Source organism: Hyaena hyaena, unplaced genomic scaffold, assembly GCF_003009895.1.
Source record: "Hyaena hyaena isolate Hyena2069 unplaced genomic scaffold, ASM300989v1 scaffold_318, whole genome shotgun sequence".
NCBI lineage: Eukaryota > Metazoa > Chordata > Mammalia > Carnivora > Hyaenidae > Hyaena > Hyaena hyaena.
The window spans coordinates 817,409-843,378 of NW_024080949.1; the positions used below are offsets into that span (position 1 = coordinate 817,409).

The 25,970-nt window shown below is 39.6% G+C and overlaps 1 protein-coding gene across 4 annotated transcripts in view; it reads left to right on the top strand.

The window, feature by feature from the left end:
• Positions 1-25,970, top strand: part of DMD (dystrophin) — a 634,325-nt gene that overhangs the window by 255,855 nt on the left and 352,500 nt on the right. For all 4 annotated transcript variants that reach the window (XM_039248767.1, XM_039248768.1, XM_039248770.1 and 1 more), the window contains exons 6-7: positions 8,526-8,698; positions 19,624-19,780. In XM_039248767.1, coding sequence (XP_039104698.1) covers positions 8,526-8,698; positions 19,624-19,780 — 330 coding nt within the window. The remainder of the gene's footprint in view (positions 1-8,525; positions 8,699-19,623; positions 19,781-25,970) is intronic.

The following is a 25,970-nucleotide window of genomic DNA, read 5'->3' on the forward strand; positions in this document are numbered from 1 at the left end:
ATTCTGTTTTGTTTTGCTAGTTTTAATGTTCAGTCCATACCAGACTGATACTTTTGTAACATGCAATAAAAATGAAATACTTTTAAAACTTACAAAAACCAGACACAAATGCACCCTTGCGATTTTTATTTTTAGATTGCTGTAAACGTTTTGAAAGGTTTACTTTCGATTTCTGGTCTCATAATGGAGTGTGTGTGTGTGTGTGTGTGTGTGTGTGTGTGTATACTCCAAAACCTCGAGTATTTAGAGCCTGTGTCACTTTGAATAACCAAGCTAAGGGAGTTTGACTTTTGTGCGTGTATTTTTGTTTTGTTTCCTATCTTTAAAGCATCAACACCTTTTGGGGACAACTATGTTGGACAAATTCATTTAGAGTTTTAAATAGGGACGCCTGAGTCGCTCAGTTGGTTAAGCGTCTGACTTGGGATCATGTCATGATCTCACGGTTCGTGAGTTTGAGCCCCATATCGAGCTGTCAGCATGGAGCCCACTTCGGATCCTCTGTCCCCTTCTATCTCTGCCCCTCCCCTGCTCATGTGCGCAAGCTCTCTTCTCTCTCAAAAATAAAATAAACATTTAAAAAAATTTTTAAGAGTTTTATGTATACTGCTTCTTACTTAGAGTTTACTGAAGACAATTGTGCTTTTCCTGGTAAGTTTAGGATCTTCATTATTAACATTAATTATGTGGCTTCACATTAAAGCTAGATGATGCCTTCGAGAGCTAATAATATGTGTAGGGCTGTTAGTTGCCACTGCGTGACCCCGTCACCTATTTGTGCCCCCCCGGCTCCTTCCACAGCTTTCTAGTTCTCTGTCAGGTGTCACTCCTTGCCACTTTCAGTGTAGCCCTTAAGGTTAACTTCCCTCCTGTTTTGGATCTTTGTTTCTGACCTTTTAAGTTCTTGGAAATCAGATCACCACTTTTTCTTTTGTTCCCCAATCAAGAGGATTTGAATTAGGTGAAAATTATCAGTGAAGAGGAACTAATGGCCTTATCATTATTCACGTACTAATTGCTTTCAGAAAAGATTAGAGATTGTGTGTCTTTCGTGCATTTTGTAGGGAGCTGTGGTCACTTATTTTTATTCTTCCTACATCTTTTTGTTGGTTTTGTTTTGTTGCTGACTTCTCGGTTATATTCAAGATAGGGAGGTTATCCTTTGGTGAGTTCTTTTTTAGAGACAAATAACTCTATTTACATAGGAAAGAAAATATTTGGATACTCTTACCCGTGATGTTTTGGAATAGTATCATAATCATTTGTTTATGGTTTTATTATATATATATTATTATATATAATAAAAAGAAGGGTGTAGCTCTAACTCATTCTTGACATGCTTCTAGTAAAACTTTTATAACTGTTCCTATCCTTCCCCAATTGCCTCATTACATAGGGACACCATGGATCATTCTACCTGTTGAATGAGATGGTATAAATTTACTATTCCATAATCTTGTGTTTGTCCTGCTTTCCTTTATAAACTTTTATTCTCAGTGACTTCCTGCAAGAAGGCCTCCAGTCTACTTAGTTTAAGGACCTCAGCTACATTCTTCCTCTTCCGAACACACATCATCCCTTCCGATCAGGCTATGCAGTTCATTGTCCCTGCTCATAAACGAAGCTCACTCCCACCTTCGGCCATTCTTACACTATTCCTCCCAGTGGGAATGCCTTCTTCCCTCTGCCTCTCTCAGTCTTAACTATCCTTCAAAGCTCAAACCAACCCCCACGAGTTCCTGAAGTCTATTTCTATTACTTGGCCTCCACGCTGATTCTCCTCTTAGAGAAAGCCTCACATTAGCTATTACTTATTAAAGGCTTGTTGTATCCTGTGACACTGTTCAAAGTATCTTACAAAATTTATTCCATGTAATATTCAAAACAACCCAGCAGGTAGCTATTATTATTTAATATTTAGCACAACCAAAGAGATTAAAGAGTTTTTAAACTTAGGCAGCTAATAAGGGAAAGAGAAGGGAGAGACTGAAAGTAGGTCTGTTTAGCTGCCCTCTACCATTAGATTTCCCTGGAGGCTGAGAAAGGGGACTTAGGAAAGAAGGAGGCCGGGCTCTCAGAAAAGAAGGGGTTGTGAGACTTGAAAAAGCTCTCCAGGAAACGGCGTTCTCCCTCCTCCTAAAACCTCTGCACTGTGAATATACTGCTTGCCTTACAGCTGGCCTTCTTGATCGTCACAGTGGAGATTTGCTCTGTGATCGCACAGAACTTTAGACTCTGTGGTTCTTTGGTGGGGGAGGCAACAAATTATTATTTTATTGGCACCCATTCTCTCAATGATTTTATGTTCTCTCTTATTGTATTGGCTATATCTCTGTCCGCTGCTTCGGTTCTGTTTAATAGCCTCCATATTATTAAGACCATAAAATGAACTCTTGGGGCACTGAAAGCATTATTCTGCCTTGTCTGATGGCAGTGCTATATTTGCTGAAACTTAGACAACACTCCTAATGCTTAGTCATGTTATTAATGGGAAAAGGTACTTGGGAAAAAATTTTACTTAATGGGAAAAAACTCAAAGGTAACATAGCCTCATGGTTAAGAGCACAGTCCCTGGGGTCCAACAGCCTGGGTTTGCAGTCTGGCCCTGTGGTTTAAAACTGACCTCGGGCATTTTTACTTAACTTCTCTGAAATTTCATTGTCTTCTATGTAAAATTCAAACACTAGGGGCGCCTGGGTGGCTTAGTCGGTTAAGCGTCCAACTTTCGCTTAGGTCATGATCTCGCGGTTCGTGGGTTCGGGCCCCGCGTCGGGCTCTGTGCTGACTGCCAGCTCAGAGCCTGGAGCCTGTTTCAGAGTCTGTCACTCCCTCTCTCTCTGACCCTCCCCTGCTCACGCTGTCTCTCTCTCGCTCGCTCTCTCCTAGAAATAAATAAAAATATTTAAAAAAAAAATTCAAATACTAATAGTGCCCACCCCAGAGGGTTATTGAGAGGCCTAAATGAGCTCATGGCTTTATAGTGCTTTGAACGGTGTGTGGTGGTTGGTAAGACTTATATATGTTGTTCCCGTCCCTGCTGCTGTTTCTGTTGTTATATAACAAATATGTTTCTTCCTTCTTCTTTAGTTATTGGTCTTTTTAAAGAATACGATAACTTAGGGCGCCTGGGTGGCTCAATTGGTTAAGCGTCCGACTTGGGCTTAGGTCATGATCTCACTCTTTGTACAGCTAGCTCAGAGCCTGGAGCCTGTTTCAGATTCTGTACCTCCCTCTCTCTCTCTCTGGCCCTCCCCTGCTCATGCTCATTCTCTCTTGCTCTCTCTCTCTCTCTCTCTTTCTCTCTCAGAAATTTAAAAAAAAAAAAAGGTAAAAAAAAAAGAATACGATCACAAAAAGAAGAGAGCCTTCGGTGAATGTAGCGACGCAGGCTTTAAGTGATCTTTTTCAGTTAAATCAGGAGTGAAATAAAACTACTTAAAAATGCCTCGTGAAAACTCCTTTTTGTCCAGATCGGCTCTCCGCTGAGAACTCCACTTGATTCTCTGTGGCCATCGCCTGCTTTTCTGTGGCCCCCGAATCTAAGGTTCATCTTACGATAAACGCCATTACGCAAGTTTTATGCAAGTGTGGGTGTCTCCCTTCCTACCTGTCCTGTTACCGTCTCCCCCCACCTAGGAGTCACGCTGCCCGCTCGTATTAAAAACTCTCCACTGCAGCACGCCAACCTCCTTTCAAAAAACCCTTGTGTTCTTCACCAACACTCACCTCCATTTTCGAGCAGCCTGCCTGAGTCCTGTGGCTTGACAGGCCCCCTACCAGCCTGTGGTTCCAGAGGAGCACGGACAAGCCGCATCGATATTGATGTGTCAAGTCATCACTTCGTGTAGTGTTCACATGGCTCTTGTACCCACAGGAACATGTTACTGAGGGGAGAATGTCTGTTCTAGCAGCAAGGGTATTTTGCGTGAGGGGCCCTTGAAAACGCAAACGGCTTTTGCTCACAGGGGGTCCCAGATGCCCAGCTGTAAAATAAGAAGTGAAAAACATGGTCAGGATTCAAGTTTCCATGCAGAGCAAATCAATCCAAGGGGGGAAATTTTTTTTTTTTTTTTTTTTTGCTTTTAGAATATGATATTTTTAATTTTTTTTTTTTACAAATAGTTTATTGTCAAATTAGTTTCTACATAACACTCAGTGCTCATCCCCAAAGTGCCCTCCTTCATGCCCATCCCCCCCTCCCCCCCACATCCATCAGTCCTCAGTTTTTGTCAGCATTCAAGAGTCTCTCATGGTTTGCCTCTCTCCCTTTCCCCCACCATTTCCGCCCTTCTTCTCCCCCTTGGTCCTCCGTCAAGTTCCTCCTAATCCTCCTATATGTGCAAACATATGGTATTTGTCCTTCTCTGCCTGACTTATTTCGCTCAGCATAACACCCTCAAGGTCCATCCATGTTGCTACACATGGCCAGATTTCATTGTTTCTCATTGCCATGTAGTATTCCATGGTATAGATAAACCACATCTTCTTGATCCATTCATCTGTTGATGGACACTTAGGCTCTTTCCATGTTTTAGCTATTGTGGAGAGTGCTGCTATGAACATTGGGGTACATGTGCTCCTATGCCTCAGCATTTCTGTATCCCTTGGGTAAATTCCTAGCAGTGCTATTGCTGGGTCATAAGGGAGTTCTATTGTTAGTTTCCTGAGGAACCTCCACACTGTTTTCCAGAGGGGCTGTACCAGTTTACATTCCCACCAACAGTGTAGGAGGGTGCCCGTTTCTCCACATCCTCGCCAGCATCTAGAGTTCTCTGATTTGCTCATTTTAGCCACTCTGACTGGCGTGAGGTGGTATCTCAGTGTGGTTTTGATTTGTATTTCCCTGATGAGGAGGGATGCTGAGCATCGTTTCATGTGTCTGTTGGCCATCTGGATGTCCTCTTTGGAGAAGTGTCTGTTCATGTCTTCTGCCCATTTCTTCACTGGGTTGTTTGTTTTTCGGGCGTGTAGTTTGGTGAGTTCCTTATAGATTCTGGATATTAACCCTTTATCTGATATGTCATTTGCAACTATCTTTTCCCATTCCGTTGGTTGCCTATTAATTTTCTGGGTTGTTTCCTTGGCTGTGCAGAAGCTTTTAATCTTGATGAGGTCCCAACAGTTTATTTTTGCTCTTGATTCCCTTGCTTTTGGGGATGTGTCAAGTAAGAAGTTGCTGCGGTGGAGGTCAAGGAGGTTGTTTCCTGCTTTCTCCTCTAGGGTGTTGATAGTTTCCTGTCTCACGTTCAGGTCCTTTATCCATTTTGAGTTGATTTTTGTGCATGGTGTGAGAAAATGATCTAGTTTCATTCTTCTGCATGTTGCTGTCCAGTTCTCCCAACACCATCTGTTAAAAAGGCTGTCTTTTTTCCATTGGATATTCTTTCCTGCTTTGTCAAAGATCAGTTGGCTGTATACTTTTGGGTCCACTTCTGAGTTCTCAATTCTGTTCCATTGGTCTATGGGTCTGTTTTTGTGCCAATACCATACTGTCTTGAGGATGACAGCTTTGTAGTAGAGGCTGAAGTCTGGGATGGTGATCCCAAGGGGGGAAATTTCTAATCGAAATCAGTAATGTCGGCTTTCCAGGTGCTTTTCTGTCAACAGTTGCTTTCCCCAGCTTGTTAGGAATAGCCTTGTTCAGCTTCAGTAACCACTGTCTATTATAATCAGCGCTCATAGCAAATGGGGTCGGGGGCAGCCCAAGATCTTCTAGAGTGAAAAGAACTCTGTTACTTACAAGATATGTGACTTTAGGCAAGTCACTTAAACATCTCCCTGCCTCGGTGCTCTCATATGAAAAACAGAGAGAACCTGTACCCCACAGGTCCAGGAGGAAGGATAAAGCAGTACCTTCGAAAGTGTTCTGTACAGTGTAAAGGCCATTACTGTTCATGTGTCATTTGTCGCTGTCAACCATCACGGTGACCCAGAGAAGGGGCACAAGCTATAAGCTACCTCCTGCCAATACCATGACTTCACTTCAGCCACCTCTGAACTTCCAAGGGGAGAAGTTTTTATCCCAACATCTCTGAGGTTTGGCGGGAAATTCCCATCCATCTTTAGTTGGTAATGTGAAAGAGTTAATTCAGAAGGACACACTAGATTTCCGGAGACGTAAAGACAGAGCTGTCTCTTACGTTCCTCTTATCTTCCCACCGTGCTAAGACTAGACGAATAACCAGTCCTCAGTAAATACTGGTTCATCACTTTTACATTTTTTTCTTTTTTTCAAAGATACAACACAGATGTTTATCGGCAGTGTAATGGAAATAGCAAAGCTGAAAATTAGCAACCTTATGAATCAACTTCCTATTTATGCTTGGGGAAGATCTCTCATTTATTCAAGGTGTTGATGACTTCATGATCTACATCATCTCAAGGAACTATTGATTGAGCTTTGGTCTCTGCTCTAAGTGCGGCATCTAAAACTTCAGATGAACTGTCATTTATGTGCATGTTGATGCACAAAGCTGATTGTATTAGAATAGATCTTATTTTCTTGAACAACTGAAGGTTTGGTTTCAGTCCCCTAAGTGAGCACTCTGAGGCAATGTTCTAAATCAAATACAAAAGAAGAAAAGTAAAGAGACAAGTGGGGAGGGGGGATTCTGTGGATGCCTTGGACCTGTTTGGTTTTGAGTCCTGATTTATTTAGATAAATTAACCTCACTTTTCTCCATTCCTAAAGAAGTGGCAAATTCAGCAGGGGCGTGTTCTGCCATGTAGGGAACCTAAACATAGAACAGAGATGTGTGTTTGGTCAAACTCCATCCTGCAAGGAGCCCAATACCAGTGTTCCACCATGTAAGCTGGCTTCAAAATCGGACTCTGTCCTTCCAGAACAAGCCTGCTTGTGATGGTATAGAGAGATGCTGCTTGATCTGTTTTACTATTTCCCTTCTTTAAACTTTGGATGTGCTTCTATCCATATTCCTCCTCCCCTCATGACTTCCAGTCAAAGAGAATGGGACAGAATTCTCTTTAGGGTCCATCAGTGATACTTTGGCTGCCAAAACCAGTGACAGGGACATTCATTGTCTATCTACCTTACTTCCCAACATTCCGAAGTCCGCATCTCGGAGTCTGTGACTGAAGACACAAGCCTGTTCTTCAGAACTGCTAACATGTTACCACTCTCACATTCCCCCTCACTTCAGAAGAGTCATTTAATTCCATTTTAGAAAGAGAGAGCAAGAAAAAAAAAGTTTCTAGTTACACAGATCAATCCAATTGTTCAGAGCTTCAGAATGAATTTTTAAACTTGTTGAACAGAAGCATACAAATCTCTCAGAGCAAGTCAGATAATGTACAAAGGCCCCATTCATTGTGTGGGCAGAAAGGAATGCTGGTACCCGGCAGCTCTCTAAGGAATGTTCCTTTGGCTTTGACTGTTCTGTTGGGAACAAGGAGGGAAACACATATAGAAAATGAATTTCTAATGTCTCTGGCTTATAATGGCAAAATGATAAGAAAAGTTGGCTGTTTAATATAAACTGCCAGTTGCATATTCCAGGCCTCCTCTCTGAGGTCCCTCCCACACCCACAGGCCTGGCCACCGTTTAGTGAGGAGTACAAAGTGGCTGTTTATTATTATTGACTGGTGAGGCCTGTGCTCTGAAATTCATTCTGTCAACAGAATGTAAGCAAAGTTGGCATTTTAAAGCAGGGCTCTTTCACTCTCCGGGTTTTCTCAGGATTGCTATGCAACACGGTCAGTGCTGTAGTCCCCGGTTCAAGCTGAAAATGTTACACAGGAAGACATACCATGTAAAGGTCAGATTCTTCTACTATGATAATTTTCTTGATCTGTGTATATACAAATGAGGGTGAATGTATAATCTCTTCTCATAACTCTTCTCAAGGTCCTGCGGAATTTCTACCTGTCAAGCCTAAAAATACGATGGTATTTTAAATGGGAAATCTTACTAATAAATGTATGACGCTATAATAAATGTCTGATGCTGTAATGCCAAGGTGAACTTAATGTGTATTGTCAAGAAGATGCTCTCCTATGATGGAATCCCATTAATGTGCTGGTGCTGTGGACCGAGTACAACCTTGTTTATTAGTCTCTCCATGCTTTTATGGTCAGAATCAACTCTACAGATTACTTATGTGCATGGAAAATATGACTCAACCCATAGTGTAATGAAATTATCGGCCCTGGGGTGCACTTTATCATGGAATTTTATCTCATATCGCTTCCATGAAACACTCTCTTTTGTCTGTGGACGAGTAGAGATAACTTAAGAAATTTGTAAAGTTGCCGATATATAATGTTCCAATTTATAATGGCAAGGAATAAATTTATTATACCTAATAAGATGCCCACTTCCAATCTACATAATAACATGAAGAGATGATGTACCAAGAAGAGTAAGTTGGGGCTACATCTTCTTATTAGTTTACCCAGTTCGAATGTCTTTTGAACGAATCATGTTTTACACTTCTCCAAACTCATATTTAGCCGATCTCTTTTGTTTGGTAACTCTGCGCATGTTCTTCTTCCTGCTGCCTCGTAGGACCTCCAAGGAGAAATCGAAGCTCACACAGATATCTATCACAACCTGGATGAAAATGGCCAAAAAGTCCTGAGATCCCTGGAAGGTTCTGATGACGCAGCCCATTTGCAGAGACGCTTGGATAACATGAACTTCAAGTGGAGTGAGCTTCGGAAGAAGTCTCTCAACATTAGGTAGGAACAGATCAGGGGCAAAAAAGGCAGACATGAATTAAAGTGGGGAGATTTCCCTCATTTTCCTAGCTCAAGTAGCTAATATCGCCTATGTTTATGTAAATCGCCCAATTTCAGAATGATTCATTTTATTTTGAATAAATGAATCATTCATTTGCTTGGTATGGAGATGATTCTTGAGGGTTCAGACTAAATTAAAATGGTGATGTTTTATAACCACAGGAGAGATGCGTATTAAGACATTAGAGTGAATTTAAATGAGGAGCACAGCTATCCTAATTTGATAGCGTTCTCTCTTGGCTTACTACAGGATTATACAAAAAGTGACAAAATTAACGTGTGTTTATCGTGTCATTCTTTCTTTGGCATTGCTGTAAATGCATAACAGAGGACATTCCTTAAATACCGGAAAGCCTTGTAATTAACACTTTAGAGGAGACCTTTCCATAGCTCCTGCAGCTAGGGACAAATTATAGAAAGTTCTGATCTTCCACTCCCTCTCAGATTTTCTCACCACATCCTCCACAGCCTAAGCCTGTAGCTGTTCTATACTCTCCTCTTTTGTACGGTTGCCTTTTCTCCCAACAAGTGAATGGGGATGCATCTCAGCATTGCTGTAAAGAGCGCACAGAGGACCTCTCGCTTTACCCATTGTGAGATGGTTCAGTGGAGGTGCAAAGAGCAGGGATGGTTACGTGCAATGCCCTGTGTCACATAGATGACATGGGAAACACAGGGAGTTCTAGTCGGGTTTCCTGCTTTCTGATCACTTGTGTGTCCTAATTTCACACGTCTTTATAAAAATATTTCGTGCTTTCTTCTGTGTATGGAAGAGAGGTGGTAGCAGAAGGTGGCAGAGGAAGACACATGGATGTTGTGGTAGATGGAAGGAAACATGCTAAACCCTGGGGAGGAGGGACTACCCCTAGGTTGTAAGATGACAGAATGGAGGTTTCTTTTTCTCCTTTATAGTTCTTCTCAGTTGGCCAAACTTTTGACATACAGCATATTTACTTCTCTAATGAGGGGAAATTTCACTGAAATTTAGTAATTCAGAAGCACTCTTGTAAAATTCTGTACTGAAATGTGAAATACTACTAATGACAGCAGCCACCACCCAGTACATCACATATCATGCTGTGTCCTGGGCACTTTATATTTCTTGACCCATTTAATGCTCTCAGCAGCCCTAAGTGATAGTTTCTGTTATTATTCTATCTTGGTATTTGAAGAAAGTGAGGTCCAGAAGGGCTAAATAATTTTCCTAAGGCCATTTAGTTATTAAGTGGCAGATCCAAGATCCAAGGCAGGGAGTCTGGCTTCGGAGTCTGAGCTTTTAACTTAACATCAGTATAATAATACTGTGGAGTATAAAGCAGAAAGGGAAAGGTAAGACTCTCCTAACTTTCGCACAGAAATACATAATAAATTAAAGAATGGAATAGGGAAACAGATGTTTCTACGAGTTTATTTATTTGTTTTGAGAGAGAGAGAGACTGCAAGAATGGGGTAGGAGCAGAGAGAAACGGAGAGAGAGAGAGAATCCCAGGCAGGCTCCATAACTGTCAGCGCAGAGCCTGATCCAGGGCTCGAACTCACAAACTGTGAGATCGTGGCCTGAGCTGAAATCAAGACTCAGACGCTTAACCTGAGACACCCAGGTGCCCCAGGATTTATTTTTATTTGTAAGGTTTTCCTCCCAAGTTTGCACCCCAGCCCCCAAGGCACTCATTTTGATCTCCCGGTTTGGTCCATGAAGTTTGTATCGATGTATTGAGGAGAGTTGGGAACAACAATGGGCAGTGGCATTTTCAAGGACAGCGGCACTCCATTCGCCCTCTGTCCCTTAGACTCGAAGAGAGGTCAGTGTGTGTAATGGCAAAGGCCACTTTCATAACATCTATCATTAAAAGGGAATGAAATGTGTGAAATGGGAAAGATGTTGGTAGATAAGGTAAAAGAAAAGAAAGTTACTCTTTTGGCAGGAAAAGAAAAAGAAAGGTGCTCTAATTGTTCTGAACATCACTCAGTGCCTTTTCTCTCCTTCGTGTGAACTTGATGAAATAAAAGGAGAATCGAAAGTGGCAAACAACATGTCAGCCAAAATATGGGCTCTTCATTCTTAGCAATTTCCCATATGCCAGCCACTGCAGTTTAATTCTTGCTGTCATTAATCACGTAGGAAACAGTTACCTCGGCTTATCTAAGGTGCTGTGTATTCTAGAATTTACATATTCAGATCAGTGGCTTTGGCTTTCAAGTAGGCCTCTCCAATAATACAGTCTGTGTTATAAACATTCACTTATTAAAAAAAAAAACAAAGAAATAATTGATCACATCAAAGTGATTCAGTCTCTTTCCTGACACTTGGTTGAAATCAGGGTATCAGTCCGTCCATCCTGAATGGCAGGGTTCAGTGAAAGCAACCCAGTCGAGGCAGTAATTTGGGATGGTTATGAGATAGGATAGATGACTGCTGGGAGAGTTAGACACAGAACCATTCATGACACTTATAAGCTGGCTTTGTGAATCTAGTCAGTTCCTCCATCAGCATTATTTCAGAGTGAAAAGTCACCACCACTTAAAAATAGTTCCAAAGATACCCTGGAAAAACAGCCCTGTATTTGCCCAAGCTATAACATATTTGCCTACACAAAAAATTACAGTTAGTTCATTGTTTTATGAGGGATTCTGAAGCCATTTTCATATTTCAAAATAGAGAAACATTAGTATTTAATTACACGGGTGCCCATTTTTTAAAGTTTTTATTTAAATTCCAGTTAGTTAATATACTGTGTCTTACTAGTTTCCGGTGTACGTATAATGATTCAACACTCCATACATCACCCGGTGCTCATCACAACAAGCGCAGTCCTGAATTCCCGTCACCTGTTTGGAATCCAAATGATTTTGAAGTAGCCCTTTGCCTTGCTTTGGCTCTTGTTCTTCTAGATCCGAGTCCATATTATGTCCCTTTCCCTCCCTTTATTTTCCTTCTGCCCTATGTCTTTTCTCTTCCTGTGATTATGATTCTTACATAAGTCTCCATCATGACATTCTATATTGATCTCTTTGTCTCTGTTCCTTTACACATTGATATCATCCATCACACATTTACAAAAATATTCTTCCTTGGACATTCCTATCACAGTATTCCCTTGCTCAAGAACTTCAGTCTCGTAGGTGCCTGTATTTTACTCATTCATTCACTTTTTTTTTCATTCAACAAATATTTCCTGAGTCTCTTCAGTTTACTTGGCACTCTTCTAGGCACTGAGGATACAGCAGATCAAAACAGGCAAGTGAAAAGCCATTGCTCTCATGACATTTATGTCTAGTCACCAGAATCTGGTAGACCTTCCACTCTGCCACCTCTGCCAGATATGACCCCGACAATCCCTTCTTCCCCTGCCTCCCATTTCTTTCCTCACCAAGCAGCCATGTAGTTATTCCCCAGCATGGAGAATGTCTCCTGTGAGCCGAGGAGATTCGGCTTCTTTTTTTTTTTTATTTTTTTTTAATGTTTTATTTATTTCTAGGAGAGAGAGAGAGACAGCGTGAGCAGGGGAGGGTCAGAGAGAGAGGGAGTGACAGACTCTGAAACAGGCTCCAGGCTCTGAGCTGTCAGTCAGCACAGAGCCTGACGCGGGGCTCGAACCCACGAACCGCGAGATCATGAACTAAGCGAAAGTCGAACGCTCAACCGACCAAGCCACCCAGGCGCCCCAAGGAGATTCTGCTTCTTAACCCCATTCCTGCTCTCCACCAACTCATTCACTCATTCCTATGCTCATGTACATTTGCTGGTCTTCACACTTAGAACACCATCTCTACTCTCATCCTCCACGTTTTCATCCAAACCTCATAATGAATATTTCCCTCTCTGACGGTTCCTTCACTACCAGGTCTTCCCTGCACTATTCTCATTTATGCTGAATGGCACGTTCCTCTAAGTATTCTTGAGTTGTTTGATAGGGCTCTGCTTGCTGCTTCCAGCTAAATTAGATAAATATAAAAACTCCAAGCTCTACTATTTTGAGGGGGAAATATTTTGAGAAGGATAGGTATTCATCCTCCTTTACATATTTGGTAGAATTCACCTGTGACTAGAATTCTTCTAGTCCTGGACTTTGTTTGTTGGGAGTTTTTCGATTACTGATTCAATTTCATTACTAGGAATTGGTCTATTCACATTTTCTATTTCTTCTTGAATCAGTCTCAGAAGATTGTTTCTAGGAATTTTTCCAATTCTTCTAGATTGTCCAATGTATTGGCATATAATTTTTATAGTCATCTTTTGTAATCAATCCTTCATATTTCTGTGATATCAATTGTAACCTCTCTTTCATTTCTGATTTCATTTGAGTCCTCTTTTTTTTTTTTTTGTGATTGTGGTATCTCTCCTGTTAGGTAAGTATTGGGTCCTTCTTGTTTTGCTTGATGAGTCTGACTAAAAGTTTATCAGTTTTGGTTGTCCTTTCAAAAAATCAGCTCTTAGACGCATTGGTATTATCTATTGTTTTCAATTCTCTATTTTGTTCATTTCTGCCCTGATCTTTATTATTTCCTACTTTCTACTAACTTTGAGCTTTGTTTGTTCTGTTACTACTTCCTTTTGGTGTAAGATTAAATTCTTTATTTGAGATTTTTCTTGCTTCTGGAGGTAGGTCTGTATGACTATAAACATCCCTCCTTAGAACCGCTTTTGCTGCATTCCAAAGCTTTTGGACCATTGTGGTTTCATTTCCATCTGTCCTCAGGTATCTCTTGGCTTCCTCTTTGATTTTTTTTCATTGACCTATTGGTTGTTTAATAGCATGTTGTTTAGCCTCCATGGGTTTGTGTTTCTTGCAACTGTTTTCTTGTGACTGAAACTTTCTGGTTTCATCCTGTTGTGGTTAGAAAAGATGTTGATATGATTTTAGTCTTCTTAAATTTACTAAAACTTGTTTTGTGGGTTATCATGTGATCTATCCTGGAGACTTTTCATGTACATTTGAAAAAGAATGTGTAGGGGCGCCTGGGTGGCTTAGTCGGTTAAGCGTCCGTCTTTCGCTTAGGTCATGATCTCACGATTTGTGGGTTCGAGCCCTGCATCGGGCTCTGTGCTGACTGCCAGCTCAGAGCCTGGAGCCTATTTCAGAGTCTGTATCTCCCTCTCTCTCTGACCCTCCCCTGCTCACGCTGTCTCTCTCTCTCTCTCTCCCCTAGAAATAAATAAAAATATTTTTAAAAAAAAGAAATAAAAAAGAAAAAGAATGTGTATTCTGCTGTTTTGGGGTAGAATGTTCTATATGTATCTGTTAAATTCATCTAGTCTCATGTGTCGTTCAAAGCCACTGTTTCCTTATTGACTTTCTGTCTGGATGATCTATCCAAGCTCTAAGTGAGTTGTTGAGGTAGAGTAAAAGGAGTCCTGGACCAGCATTTGGGCCACCTACGTTCTCTTCCAGCTCTGTTACTAACTTCCTAGCATATAATCTTGAACATGTCACTTAACTGCTTCTGACTTCAATATTCTCCCTCGCTGAAAGAAGGAGATTTGACCAGAGACATGAATAGTCTCTTCAATTTCCCTACCAATTCTACAAATCTATTATTTTTAATTCTCCAGGTACTTTTTATGAACATAAGCAAATTATTGACATTTTCTACATTGGTTTTCTTATATTTAAATAAAACTGATTAAGTTCAAAGATATGGTGTAAGAGAAAGCAAATAAGATGTCTTGGAGAGAAATGAATAGTTTAATTGAAATTGTATAATACCATCTCATAAATTAGTTCAAGGAGAGTATACGCCATCTGTTCCCTATGCATTATCACATCGCATTTTATCCAAGAGGTATAAGAAGAAGTAAATACTCAGCAACAGTTTAGTGCCATAGAAGAAAACAAAACACTACCTGTTTTAGGTAGGAAAAAAAGAAAATAAAAAATTTTCACTTGCATGCATACATACATGTATGTGTACATTCTCTCTCTCTCTGTCTCTCTCTCTCTCTCTCTCTCTCTCTCACACACACACACACACACACAGAGTTATTGGTGACATTATCCAAGACATGAATTGTGGTTAGTCAAAGAAGTGTTTCTCCTTCTAAAATATTCCATATCCACAACCTTGCATTTTAATTTTGAAAATATTAATAATTTGGGACATGAACGTTTTTTCCATAAGAGCTACATATGAAGGTTTCAATTCAGTCTGCCACCACGTTATATTTTCTAGATGATTGTATATACTATTAACTATAATAAGTACAGTTGTTATCAAGGTAATTTCAGCAAAATTTGCATTCTGTGAGGTTTTTGTACTTAAGAGAAAAACTTGTAAATGTTATAGACGGATACTCACTCTTATGGAATTCTGAATGCTAATTTGAGAGGCAAGGATACCAACATTATATAGTCCACAACAGCAATAAAATCTTAGAGAGGGATCAGCATTAAAAGTTAGAATAGTTTGGAAATTTTTCTATAATGGAGAATAAAGAAAGAGCAAAAGATGGCAAAGTCTTTTGACTTTTGAGGGAAAAAAATGCCACTTAGACATGATTATTCCTGACCTTCTTTCTCTTACTCCTGAAACATTAATTATGTTTTAAAGTTGGAGTTCATGGCCAAGCTGGACAAAAAAAGAAAAAAAAAAAGTTTACTTCTCTTGAATTTAATTCTCTCTATTTAAAGTTCCACAGCTATGATTCCTTATTATTTCCTTATTATTTCTGCATTCTTACCTTTTTTTCTATATGCTTAAGTGCTGTCTTATTATACAAGGGTACCCAAGATATACAGGGTTATATCAATAGTTTTATAAAGGAAGTCAAAGTGGGGCACCTGGGTGGCTCAGTCAGTTAAACATCTGACTCTGGATTTCAGCTTGGGTCATGATCTCATGGTCCATGAGATCAAGCCCCACATCGGGCTCTGCACTAACAGCATGGACCTGGTTGGAATTCTCTCTCTTCTCTCCCTCTCTCTTTCTGCCCCTCCCCTACTCATGCACACATGCTCTGTCTCTCAAAATAAATAAGCAAACATTTTTTTAAAATAAAGAATAAAGGAAGTCAAAGTGAAAAATGAATCCAATGTAACACATTTTCCTTTAAGAATAATGCCTTTCAGAGTAAAGTTTTATTAAGAATTTTAAACTAGGCATCAACCCAATCATACTTGAAATATTTGTGTCCAGAGAAATAACCATCACTTTAGCAGCCCCTATAATTCTTAGTACACTGACACTGAAGAGTTCCTTAAAGACAAGCATTATATCCCAACACACCTAAAGGTTCTCCGTTTTACCTAAACCTTACAAATGGTAGAAATTATCTGCTTATTAAAGATCACCACTTGCCTTATTAAAAGCTAGTAGCCCCTAAGCTCTTGTATTCACTAATAAAGATGAGTAGAAAATGGATAGAAGCCTAAGCAAGCCCCTTCAAACTTCCACTTTTATTTCTGTTGAGTAGGTAGGGGTAAATAGTATGTATTTGCTAATTAGCAGGAAGTCTTTTTGCTCAGGGATCCAAAGCATTTGGTGAAAACCACTAAGGTTAAAGATTTTTTACATAAGGAGCGTTTGCAATTTCTACTTCCCATGTCTAAATATGACAGCTCAAGTTGTGTGTTTCAGCTGCTGTCTTTGAGCCTTTGCAACTTACTTTGCACATTTGCAAAGCAAGAGGGTTGAACGAGAATCTCTAAGGTTGCTTCCAGCCTATGATAAAACCAGGAGGGTGGGGTGGGGAAGAGTCATAACAAATAAAAAGAAACAGTTTCCGAAGAGACATTCCCAATACAAGCGTAGGTTAATCCTTTAGAAATATTTGGTATGCAATCTTGAAAATAAAAATAGGGCAGCTGCTTTCAAGAACTGCATTAGAAGTGTGTATTGAAAACACTTCACAAGCTTAGCATAGCCAGAGAAAATGTTTTGTGAGCTCTTGGTGTTTCGTTACATTTAGATCGCCTTCAAAATCGTGTCATTGACAGATGCCCCCTTTGCTCTGTGGAGACCAAGAAGTAATGTTAAGGACATACGGGAACTACTTTAAGAAATTCTTTCTTAAAGAGTGGCCCTGGAGTTCACCTGCTGAGTTGTGAAGGCTCTTGTTAAAAGTACAGAAATGCACACTGAAGTTTGAGAACCATGGCTTTAGATTGGACACCTTTGTAAGCGTGGTTTTCACTCAGGACCCATAACATGACTGTTCTTCTCCTCTCCCTCCTTTACCCAGCATCCCTTGTCCTTTATGAGCCTTTTGGTTACATTTTTGTCACCCACCACTCTCATGCTTTAGCAAGGGAAAGAAACAGTCATTTGATTTGGAGTTAATGAAGGTGATCAGACATTCCGAAATGTTACCTAACTCCATACTCTAGTTACATGAGAGCCTTTTCTCACCCATCGCAGGTCCTTCTTCTGTTCCTCCTTAACGGGCCCGAAGTTTCTCTTAGATCCTTTCGAAGTGAATTCCCTGGGCCTCAGAGCTATTTTTTTCTCTTGGGGATGCAAAAGGTTTCATTGACCTGTTAATGATTTGTTAGCACCATTTAAACCTGACCCTGGCGGTAGCAGCGCCCTATGCAAATGAAGCAGCAGCTGGGAGCTTCCAGCTGGCACTGGGCCCTTCAGCCTGTTTGTCCTCCTCCAGACCTTTCCACCACCAGGATATGTTATTTCCTCCACCAGTTAGAGGGAGGCCAGGAATCAGGCCTCTCTACATTCTTCCTCACCTCACTCTCTTCCTCCTCCCAAGGCCTTGCTGGGACCTAGTGGCACTCAATACTGCTTGATTTAATCAGAGCCTCCTCTTTTCCACACTGCCTTTCCGTGTCTGGACTGTGGCTCTCTCAACCTTCCTCTCCACATGTCCTGCTGGACAGCCTCTCTCACCCACAAGGGGACCAAGCTGCAAATTCCAGACACCCCAGGGCATCCCTGTAACCAGTAGTCATCACGTGCCATTGAACAGCTAAGATCTTGCATAGGGAATTCTCACTTGGGCTTCTCATGGAAAAGCAATAAGTGAAAGAGAAACGGAACAGACACAGAAAAGAACTGACCTCTACCCTATATGCAGGCTGCACTATTATATTTAATTCATGGTATTTATGGTATTTCATGATTCTTTTATTAGATAATAATGCCCTTAGAGTCTTGAACCATTTAATTTCTCTGATGGAAATGCCTTCAGTTTTTCTGGACATAATGTTTACATTGCTCATAATAAAAAGACAGTTCTGATGATTTGGAAACGTAGAAAGCTGAAGGAATAAACCACCTCTAAATCTACCTCTGAGGGCTAAAGTCAGTGTCATTCCAGAGGTTTTTCATGCCTAAGACAAGTGTGTGCACACAAATACACATACACAAACATTTTAGAAAAATAGATTATAGACACTTTTCTAACCTGCTTTCTCACTCAGCAACTGACAGGGTGATATTTTCCATATCCCTAAGTAATTTATTTGCTGACATCATCACATTGAACAGTGCATAGGATTCATAGGATGTAGGCATTGCATTGTAAGAATTCACCATCATATACATAACCTCTTCCCTAGTATCGCATATTGAAGTTGTTTCTACCTTGTGTCAGTCATAAGTGATGCTGAAAATAACACTTTTCTACCTCCGTCTTTGTATGATTTTCCAGTTACTTCCCTAGAATACAACTTTTGCATTTAAGCTTGCGGATCATTGTATTTGCACATTTTAAAGACTTGTAAGTATCACCTTCAGAAAGAAAAATTATCCCTCGGAAAGTTTGGAACAATTTAATTTCAGTACATAGCCACTATTTGGTGATTCTGTTTGCCTAAGACCAGCAGGAGAATTGTGTTTGAAATGTCAGGCGAAGTTATCAAACAGCAAAGGGAAATGTTTTTCTACCTGGTTGCTTTACGCTTCAATCTTTGCAGCATTGGAGACTATATTATGCTTATGTTATAGGCAGCATTAATTTTTATGAATTAATAAGTAATTGCTGATAATATATGAGTAATGCAGCGTAGTTCTTGGTTTACCTGAGGATGGAGCTTGGCTAACATTCCGCATTTCTTTTGTTTTCTGGATGATGATTTATTTGGTTAATTGAGCTTCTCGTCCTCAAGTGAAATGTGGATTTTATAGCACAGATCATTCATTTGTATATTCTTAAATGGCTTCTATGGATTAACATGTTCTAAATACAGTTGATGGTAAAGCACTCATTCTACTGCCTAAATTATTCATGTTTGGGGGAGGCTTTCAGGCAAATGTCTGATTTTACTTTTCCACGTGAGTTGTTGTCTCAGTACATTTTACACAAAGGAAACAAAGCGGGAAATGTTGGAACTTGGTGAAAACAAATCCCAGGTGCACATGAATAAAGAAGGGTGGAGGGAAAGGAGAGGCATATGGGAAGAGGAGCAGAAAGGAGCTGATGCCAGATGGAAGGAGTCAATGGAAGAGGCTGCCTAGGGTGTAGAAATGGAAAAGTCAAAATGTGGGGAGAGACCTTTCCATTTCTCAAAGCAGAAAGAATTCCAGTACAAGCATGAGTCACTAGAAAACTGAGTGGTTTATATTAGTTACTGGGAGCAAAATTCTTTCTACCAGAAATATTAAGAATCATTGACTGCAACACTATAGAAAAGTAATCCATTCTGGTGTGTATTTCATGCCGAAAGTCTCCAGATTCTGCATGTGGAAATAAACGTATGGCTAAACACTGTCTTCCCTCAAAACTGTCATCAAAATGCCCCCATTAAATGGCTCTCAAAAGCAGAGAGCTTGATTTTTATTGAGGACTGCTATACGGTTCACAGTGGGTTTACATACTGTGGAGCTAACCAAGGCACTGTGCCTTTAATGGATTGTTGGAATCATTCATTACCATTCTAGATATTTTGACCTACTTTGTTCCTGTTGTTCTTCAGGTCTCATTTGGAAGCCAGTTCTGACCAGTGGAAGCGTCTGCACCTTTCTCTTCAGGAACTTCTGGTGTGGCTACAGCTGAAAGATGATGAGTTAAGCCGGCAGGCACCGATTGGAGGCGATTTTCCCGCAGTTCAGAAGCAGAATGATGTACACAGGGTAGGACATTTTTAAGACTAGTGCCTTGCACAGAGTAAGCATTCGGTGCCTCTTTTAAAACGAGTTTTGGTTGAAATTGAGTTGACCAGAAATCTTTTTCACTCTGCTGATCCAAGCGTCAATTATAAATAATCCAAGCCATTGTTATTTTAAAGGTCAAAAGCATCCCTATTAACAATATTCTTTAAGAAATTGCCCATCTCTCTCAGTGATTTTTAAAAACAGTTTCTTATGGAAAATAGTAAACGTATACCAAAGCAGACAGAATCCTCTAATAAACATCAAGACTTCAACAATTATCAGCTCATGCCCAATCTTACTTCTTCTAGACCTCTGCTGGTTCTCTATTTGAAATAAATATCAAGCATGGATCATTTAATCCATAAACAATTGAGAAAGTATCTCAAAAGATAAGGATCCACTCTTTAAATGTGACCACATTGCTACTATAATGCTTTTTAAGTGTCAATCATTTTATTCTAGTGAATATCCAGGCATTATTCAAATTTCCACTCTTAACATATACATGTCTTAAATGTCTTTTTGTTTAAATAAGACTTAAAATAAGGTTCACACATTGCATGTGGCTAATTTGTCTCTTAAACATATTTTTTCAAATTGTTATTTTGAAATAATTATAGATTCACAGTGAGTTACAAAAATAGTACAGTTTCCCTATACATTTCACCCAGTTTAATGGTTACATCTTACATAACTATGCAACAACAAATGTTGCCATTTCAACAGACAATATAAAAATGTACAGTTATAGTATAATTCAATTCACACTAGCTACATTTTAAGTACACAGTAGCCAGATGTGCCTAGGGGCTACCATATTGAACAGTATAGTTCAACTGGTTGGATCATATTCAGGCTTGACACTTTTGGTAAGACTGCTTCAGAGATGGTAGTGTATTCCACCATCGTCAGGAGGTATGTAATATCTTGTTTTCTCTTTTGTGTGTGTGATTGGGACTGCTGTCCATGATCAATGGCTAGGGGTTGCAATGTGATAATTGCCTATGTCTATAGTTTCTTCTTCATCTGTTAGCCAGAATAGTCTTACAAAAAAAAAAAAATTCACTCATCTACTCTTTGGGCACCCAGCACACAGTTCGTGTACAATAGGCAGGATACTCCCCCAGCCTTCAGAATAACATGTCAGTCACTAGCATCCTCCAACAGTGATTGATTGTTTCTCTCTGTTTTATTTTCTTTTGTTCTTTGTTATATTTCAGTTTTTTCTACTAGGCTCTAAGTGGGGAAGTCAGAGATTTGGTCTTGCTCACCTCCAAGATCGTAGTACCTAGCAAAGTGTCTGGCATAGACTGGATGTTGATAAGTGTTTTTGAAATGAGAATCAAAGGCACAAGAACAGAAATGAATAGCAAACCAAGTAAATGACTAAGAAAAAAAGCTTGATAAACTGGTGTCCCTTTTGTTATGTTCAACAATTAAACAAAGAGCTCTGTGGAGACACAGCCAAAGGTAGCATATTAAAGAAAAGTCAAGGGTTTCTATTATTCCAGGGAAGAGGATATGATATAGAAGATTGCTCAAAGGGAAGAGGACATGAGGGAAGATCCATGAGTCTCTGCACAAAAATTGCCAAGGAAACTGACAGTTTCTCCTTTACCAATTCCCCTTCATAAAATCCAGAACATTAAATTAGCTTTGTGGCAGAGTGGAATATAATAGTGACATTTTTTTAAATGTTCTAACTTTGAATAAATAGTCAAAACACGCCAGTGTATGTGTAGAAGAACATTCATTGAGACAGAAGGGCATTTTAAATAGGATGCATTTATATGATGTAAAGAAATGAGACAGAATTTCTACAAAAGATGTAATTTTAGTCTAATTCTAGAAACCAAAGATGAATCATTGGACAAGTGCACTAGCAGTCAGGAGGGACTCTAGTCACATTCCTCCAAAGCTAGATTGAGATTGTTACTTTGCTCTTCAGCTATAAGTTGAAGAATTTGACCCAAATTTCCACAGTGCCTACTAGCCAACGTCTTATTATAAATACGTCCTCAGTATCCCGGGTTATTGGCTTTGGTTACTTGCTAACAGTGGTAAAATGTTAGTGCTAATTCTCAATCCTCTTAGGTGGAAATCTCATGACCAGTAACATGCTTTGGGGACAGTGATGCTAGAGTAACATGCACCAGACTGAAGTGAACAACTAGTCCCCACTTGGCTAGTGTGCTTGTCCAGATACCCATCTGCTACCTTTCTTTCACTACTCAGACTTCCTGCCCATTGATAACTCTGTGTTCTGTACATGCGTTCCACTGCTCCCCTATCTTCACCTCCCTCCAAATCTACCTTAGATTCAATCATAAAACATGTTAATAATGCTTCCCAAAGACACTAAGAGCCTGTGCTTTATTATCTCTGTGGGTACAACCTGCAAAACCTCCAAACTTGGAGAATCTAACTTTCTCCTGTCCTTACAGCAACAGAGCAGACCAGTATAGTCACCTTTTCAGGATGACAAAACAAGCCTTCCCTTGACCAGCCCGATACATCACTGAGTCAGTTTACCTCCAAAATATTTTTTGGCTCTGTCTACTGCAGTCATCACCATAGTTACAAAAGACCCTATCTCCTAATGTTTCTGCATCTACTCTTGCGACCCTACAGTGCAGTCTTTACATTTCAGCGAGAGTGATTTGTGTAAAAACATACACTGAATTCTGTCCGTCCTCATCTTAACACTCTTTCTTCAATGGCCTCTCAGTGCCACTGGAGAAAGACCAAAATCCCCAACAAGGGCCCCAACCTTCTCTTTTCTTACTGCTCTTCCTCTTGCCGTCTGGACGCTAGCCATACCACGTTCTTTTGGTTTCTCCAGTTCTCCATGTTACTCTCAGGCGGTGCTTTGAACACGTTGGTCCTCTGTCTGAAGCGCCTCCTACCTACACCCACGCCTTCATAATTTCCTGGTTAACATCTAATAATCCTTTACATCTTGGCTCAGACATGGAGCAAGCTTTTCCCTCTTGCCCACATTTGACCAGATCTTCTTCTACATGTTCTCATACACAGTCTACTTTTCCTTCCGCAACTTAAGGTTCTTTGTCATCATGTGTATGTACAATTATTTGATTAATGTCAAGCACTGTCACTAAACCATGTGCTCCATGCAAAAGCCTTCTTTCGCGGTGAGGGTTGTCACTTTTATACCCAGCACTTTCCAAAGTTGCTCATACAGAGTAGATTCAAAATAGGTAAAGAAACAAAGGAATTAAGGAAAAAAGGAAGAAGGGAAGGAGAAAGGGGAAAAAGCAATCAGTGATCTAATCTTGACTTTATTCATCCTTCCTTAGTCTGCTGAGGCCAGGGTCAGGGAAAGAAAGTATGAGGAGTGATGTTCCTTCCTAACTGCAGGATTTTTCTGTTTATTCCCAACTCAACATCTATTTGTACTGTGTAGAGCTGCTTTGATGCCCAATGTTTTCACAAGCTTCTCTCTGTATCCTTAAGAAAAATTCTCGTCACAAAACACCCTCCTCCCTCAAAGAACATCATCACTCCTAAGTGTTGAGGAAAGAGCAATTTAGCACCCTGTTTACTCAGAGTTTTGTCACATTTATGCAGTAGCCCTTTTATAGTTGCAGTGGAATGCCGGTCTAGTTAGTAATGCTCCTGGTGCCTGTTGGCAAAAAGAACAAAGGAAAATCCTTGAGACTGGGTCTCTTTATCAGAGCTCCTGAACTTACTTGGAAAAGAGAAAGGAAATATAATCAGGAGAAAAATGTCAAGATCCAGTCTTTGGCAGATTTTGTATTTGTAGACTTGTTTTAGTTTGCCACGGTTCCAGGATTATAAATTGTCTTGCTCTTTACGGGTTTCTTGATTCAAATACTATTGATATAGAATGTTTAGTATCAAGATGGGTCACTTGCTATCATAAACTTGTTCCCCACGTATTTGGTGTGTCATTTTTTTTCCCAAATCCGCTGCTTACCATCTATTGTAAATTATTAATGCCTCGGGTTGTTGCTTTCTATGGGAATACAAATCCCATTACAGTGTCAGAAGTTGAAAGTATAGAAAAATATTTTTCACTTTTCTTTTCTATAAATCGGGATGTTTATAGAAGAGGCAATTTACATTTTCTCTGTGTATCACTGCAGATTAATGATAAAATTTGATAGCACAGTATCGTCTGTCTTGTATTCTTACAGCAAAAACATATAGTCGTTCTCAATCACTGTGATGGAGGGGTTCATGGTTTTCTTGTAGGGAAAATTCCAAGGCATTCCACACAGGTTGTGAGGGACTGCAGTCTTACCCCCCAAAGCAATTTTCACCCCCAGGGCAGTGGATCTCTGTTCCCCAAACCAGCTGGGCAGCATAACAAACTGTAACTGGAATGGCTCTCGAGCCTGATTAATAAAAAAAATGCTCCATATGCGGTGAGGTGTTATAAATAATTAAAGTTCAAATATGCCTTCGCAAATATAAACTGACCAATTTTTATATCTTTTGAATACATTATCCTGGCTTTTACAGTCCCTCATTACTTGCCTCGCTAGAGTGACTCGTTTTCAATTAGTGTGTATTATTCTGGTCCAGATATATTTTTAAAACTGACTTCCTTTGTTTTACTTGAGCGGTCACTAAAGTGATATTTATTACTTGTCTACATCCATGATTAACCTAGAGGGAGTTTTAAAGGAGCACATCAGAGTGGGAAATTTCTAAGGAGAACTGCAGTCAACCACCAGCTGCTTTGACTCCCTTCATCCTACCCCAAATCCAAACGGAGATTAAGTCTTGATTATAAGAACACTGTAGGTAATGACTTTTTGTTTGCATTTGTACTAATGAAGTTGTTTGTCATTAGGCTTTCATCTTTCAATTTAAGAATCTCTATAATTCCTTCCCTTGAGACCGTTAAGGACACCTTCAAGGCTTTCTGAGATTTTCTGGTTAAGATTTAGATGGAAGGAATCAATACATACATTATTAAAACAGTGGACAGAAAGCCATTATTGCGTGGATGCTGTTGACAAATGAAAAGGCTGGAATAAAGTAGTTTACTTGTTCATTTGTCAGGTCATATATTATGCATGTTCGATTTCCTCAGAAGTCACCACAAAGTGAGGGAGAGGTTCAGAAATTCAATAAAATTATCCTGGAATCACATTGTTGATTATACATTTATTTAAGCTAATTCTGTTATCAATGCTAGCCTGCTTCCTTTGGGTACATTTTAGTATGTGTGTTAGCTTGATGAGTTCGCTGTGTTTTCTTTCCACGGAAATAGATTATGTCTTCAGGTGCCATTTGTGAATGTTAAAATTCAACTCAGCTCTGTGTTGAAAAAAATGCATTGTTCCCTAGCACTTCTGAAAAACAACCAAAAAAAGGTTGTGATAGGGTAATTCATTCCAACATTCGATGATCTTGCCTCTTAGAGTTTCTAAACAAGTTTGGTTCGCCTGCAAATTCACTGTTCGTTATTTCTACTCTCTGCTGTCTGCTTCGCTGTTTTGGAGGAAATAGACAAATAGACATCTTTTTTTTTTTTTTCTTAACTCAACAGAGCCAAAAGTTTATTTTTTAAAAAGGTCAATAAAAGCGATAAATTCATAGCAAGACTGATAAAGAAAAAGACCAGAAAGACCAGAAAATACAACTTGACAGCATCAGTTCAGGATAAGGAGAACATGGCTACAGAGCTTACAGATGTTAAGATAATAAAATATTTCACAAGTAACTTTGTACGAATAAAGTTCACAATTTAAATAAAAGTTACAAATTTCTTAAAAAACAAAACATTCCACTAAAGCAAGAAAAAAATTAGAAATCTGGACATTACTCTGGAAATAGACATCTTTTGGATCTATTCTTTATCCCTAATGGAGTAAGCTACTTTTGTGTAAGTTTGATATTTTATGCAGTCATATTTAGGAATGCTGAATAGAAAAGATTTTAAAATTATTTTTAGAACGACATTTCTAGGCATTTGAGGGAGTCTTCTGAAAACTAGCTACATCATCAAAACTTGAGAATGGAACCATCTAGGATTTGCCACTTTTTCTTAATGAGCATAACAAAATAAAATATGAATAATTTACAAATTGACTTCCCTACCAAAGTCCTCTTTCTAACCATGTCGAAATATTCTGTTATCTTGAAAAACACTCTTTTTTGAAAAATTTTTTTTTTT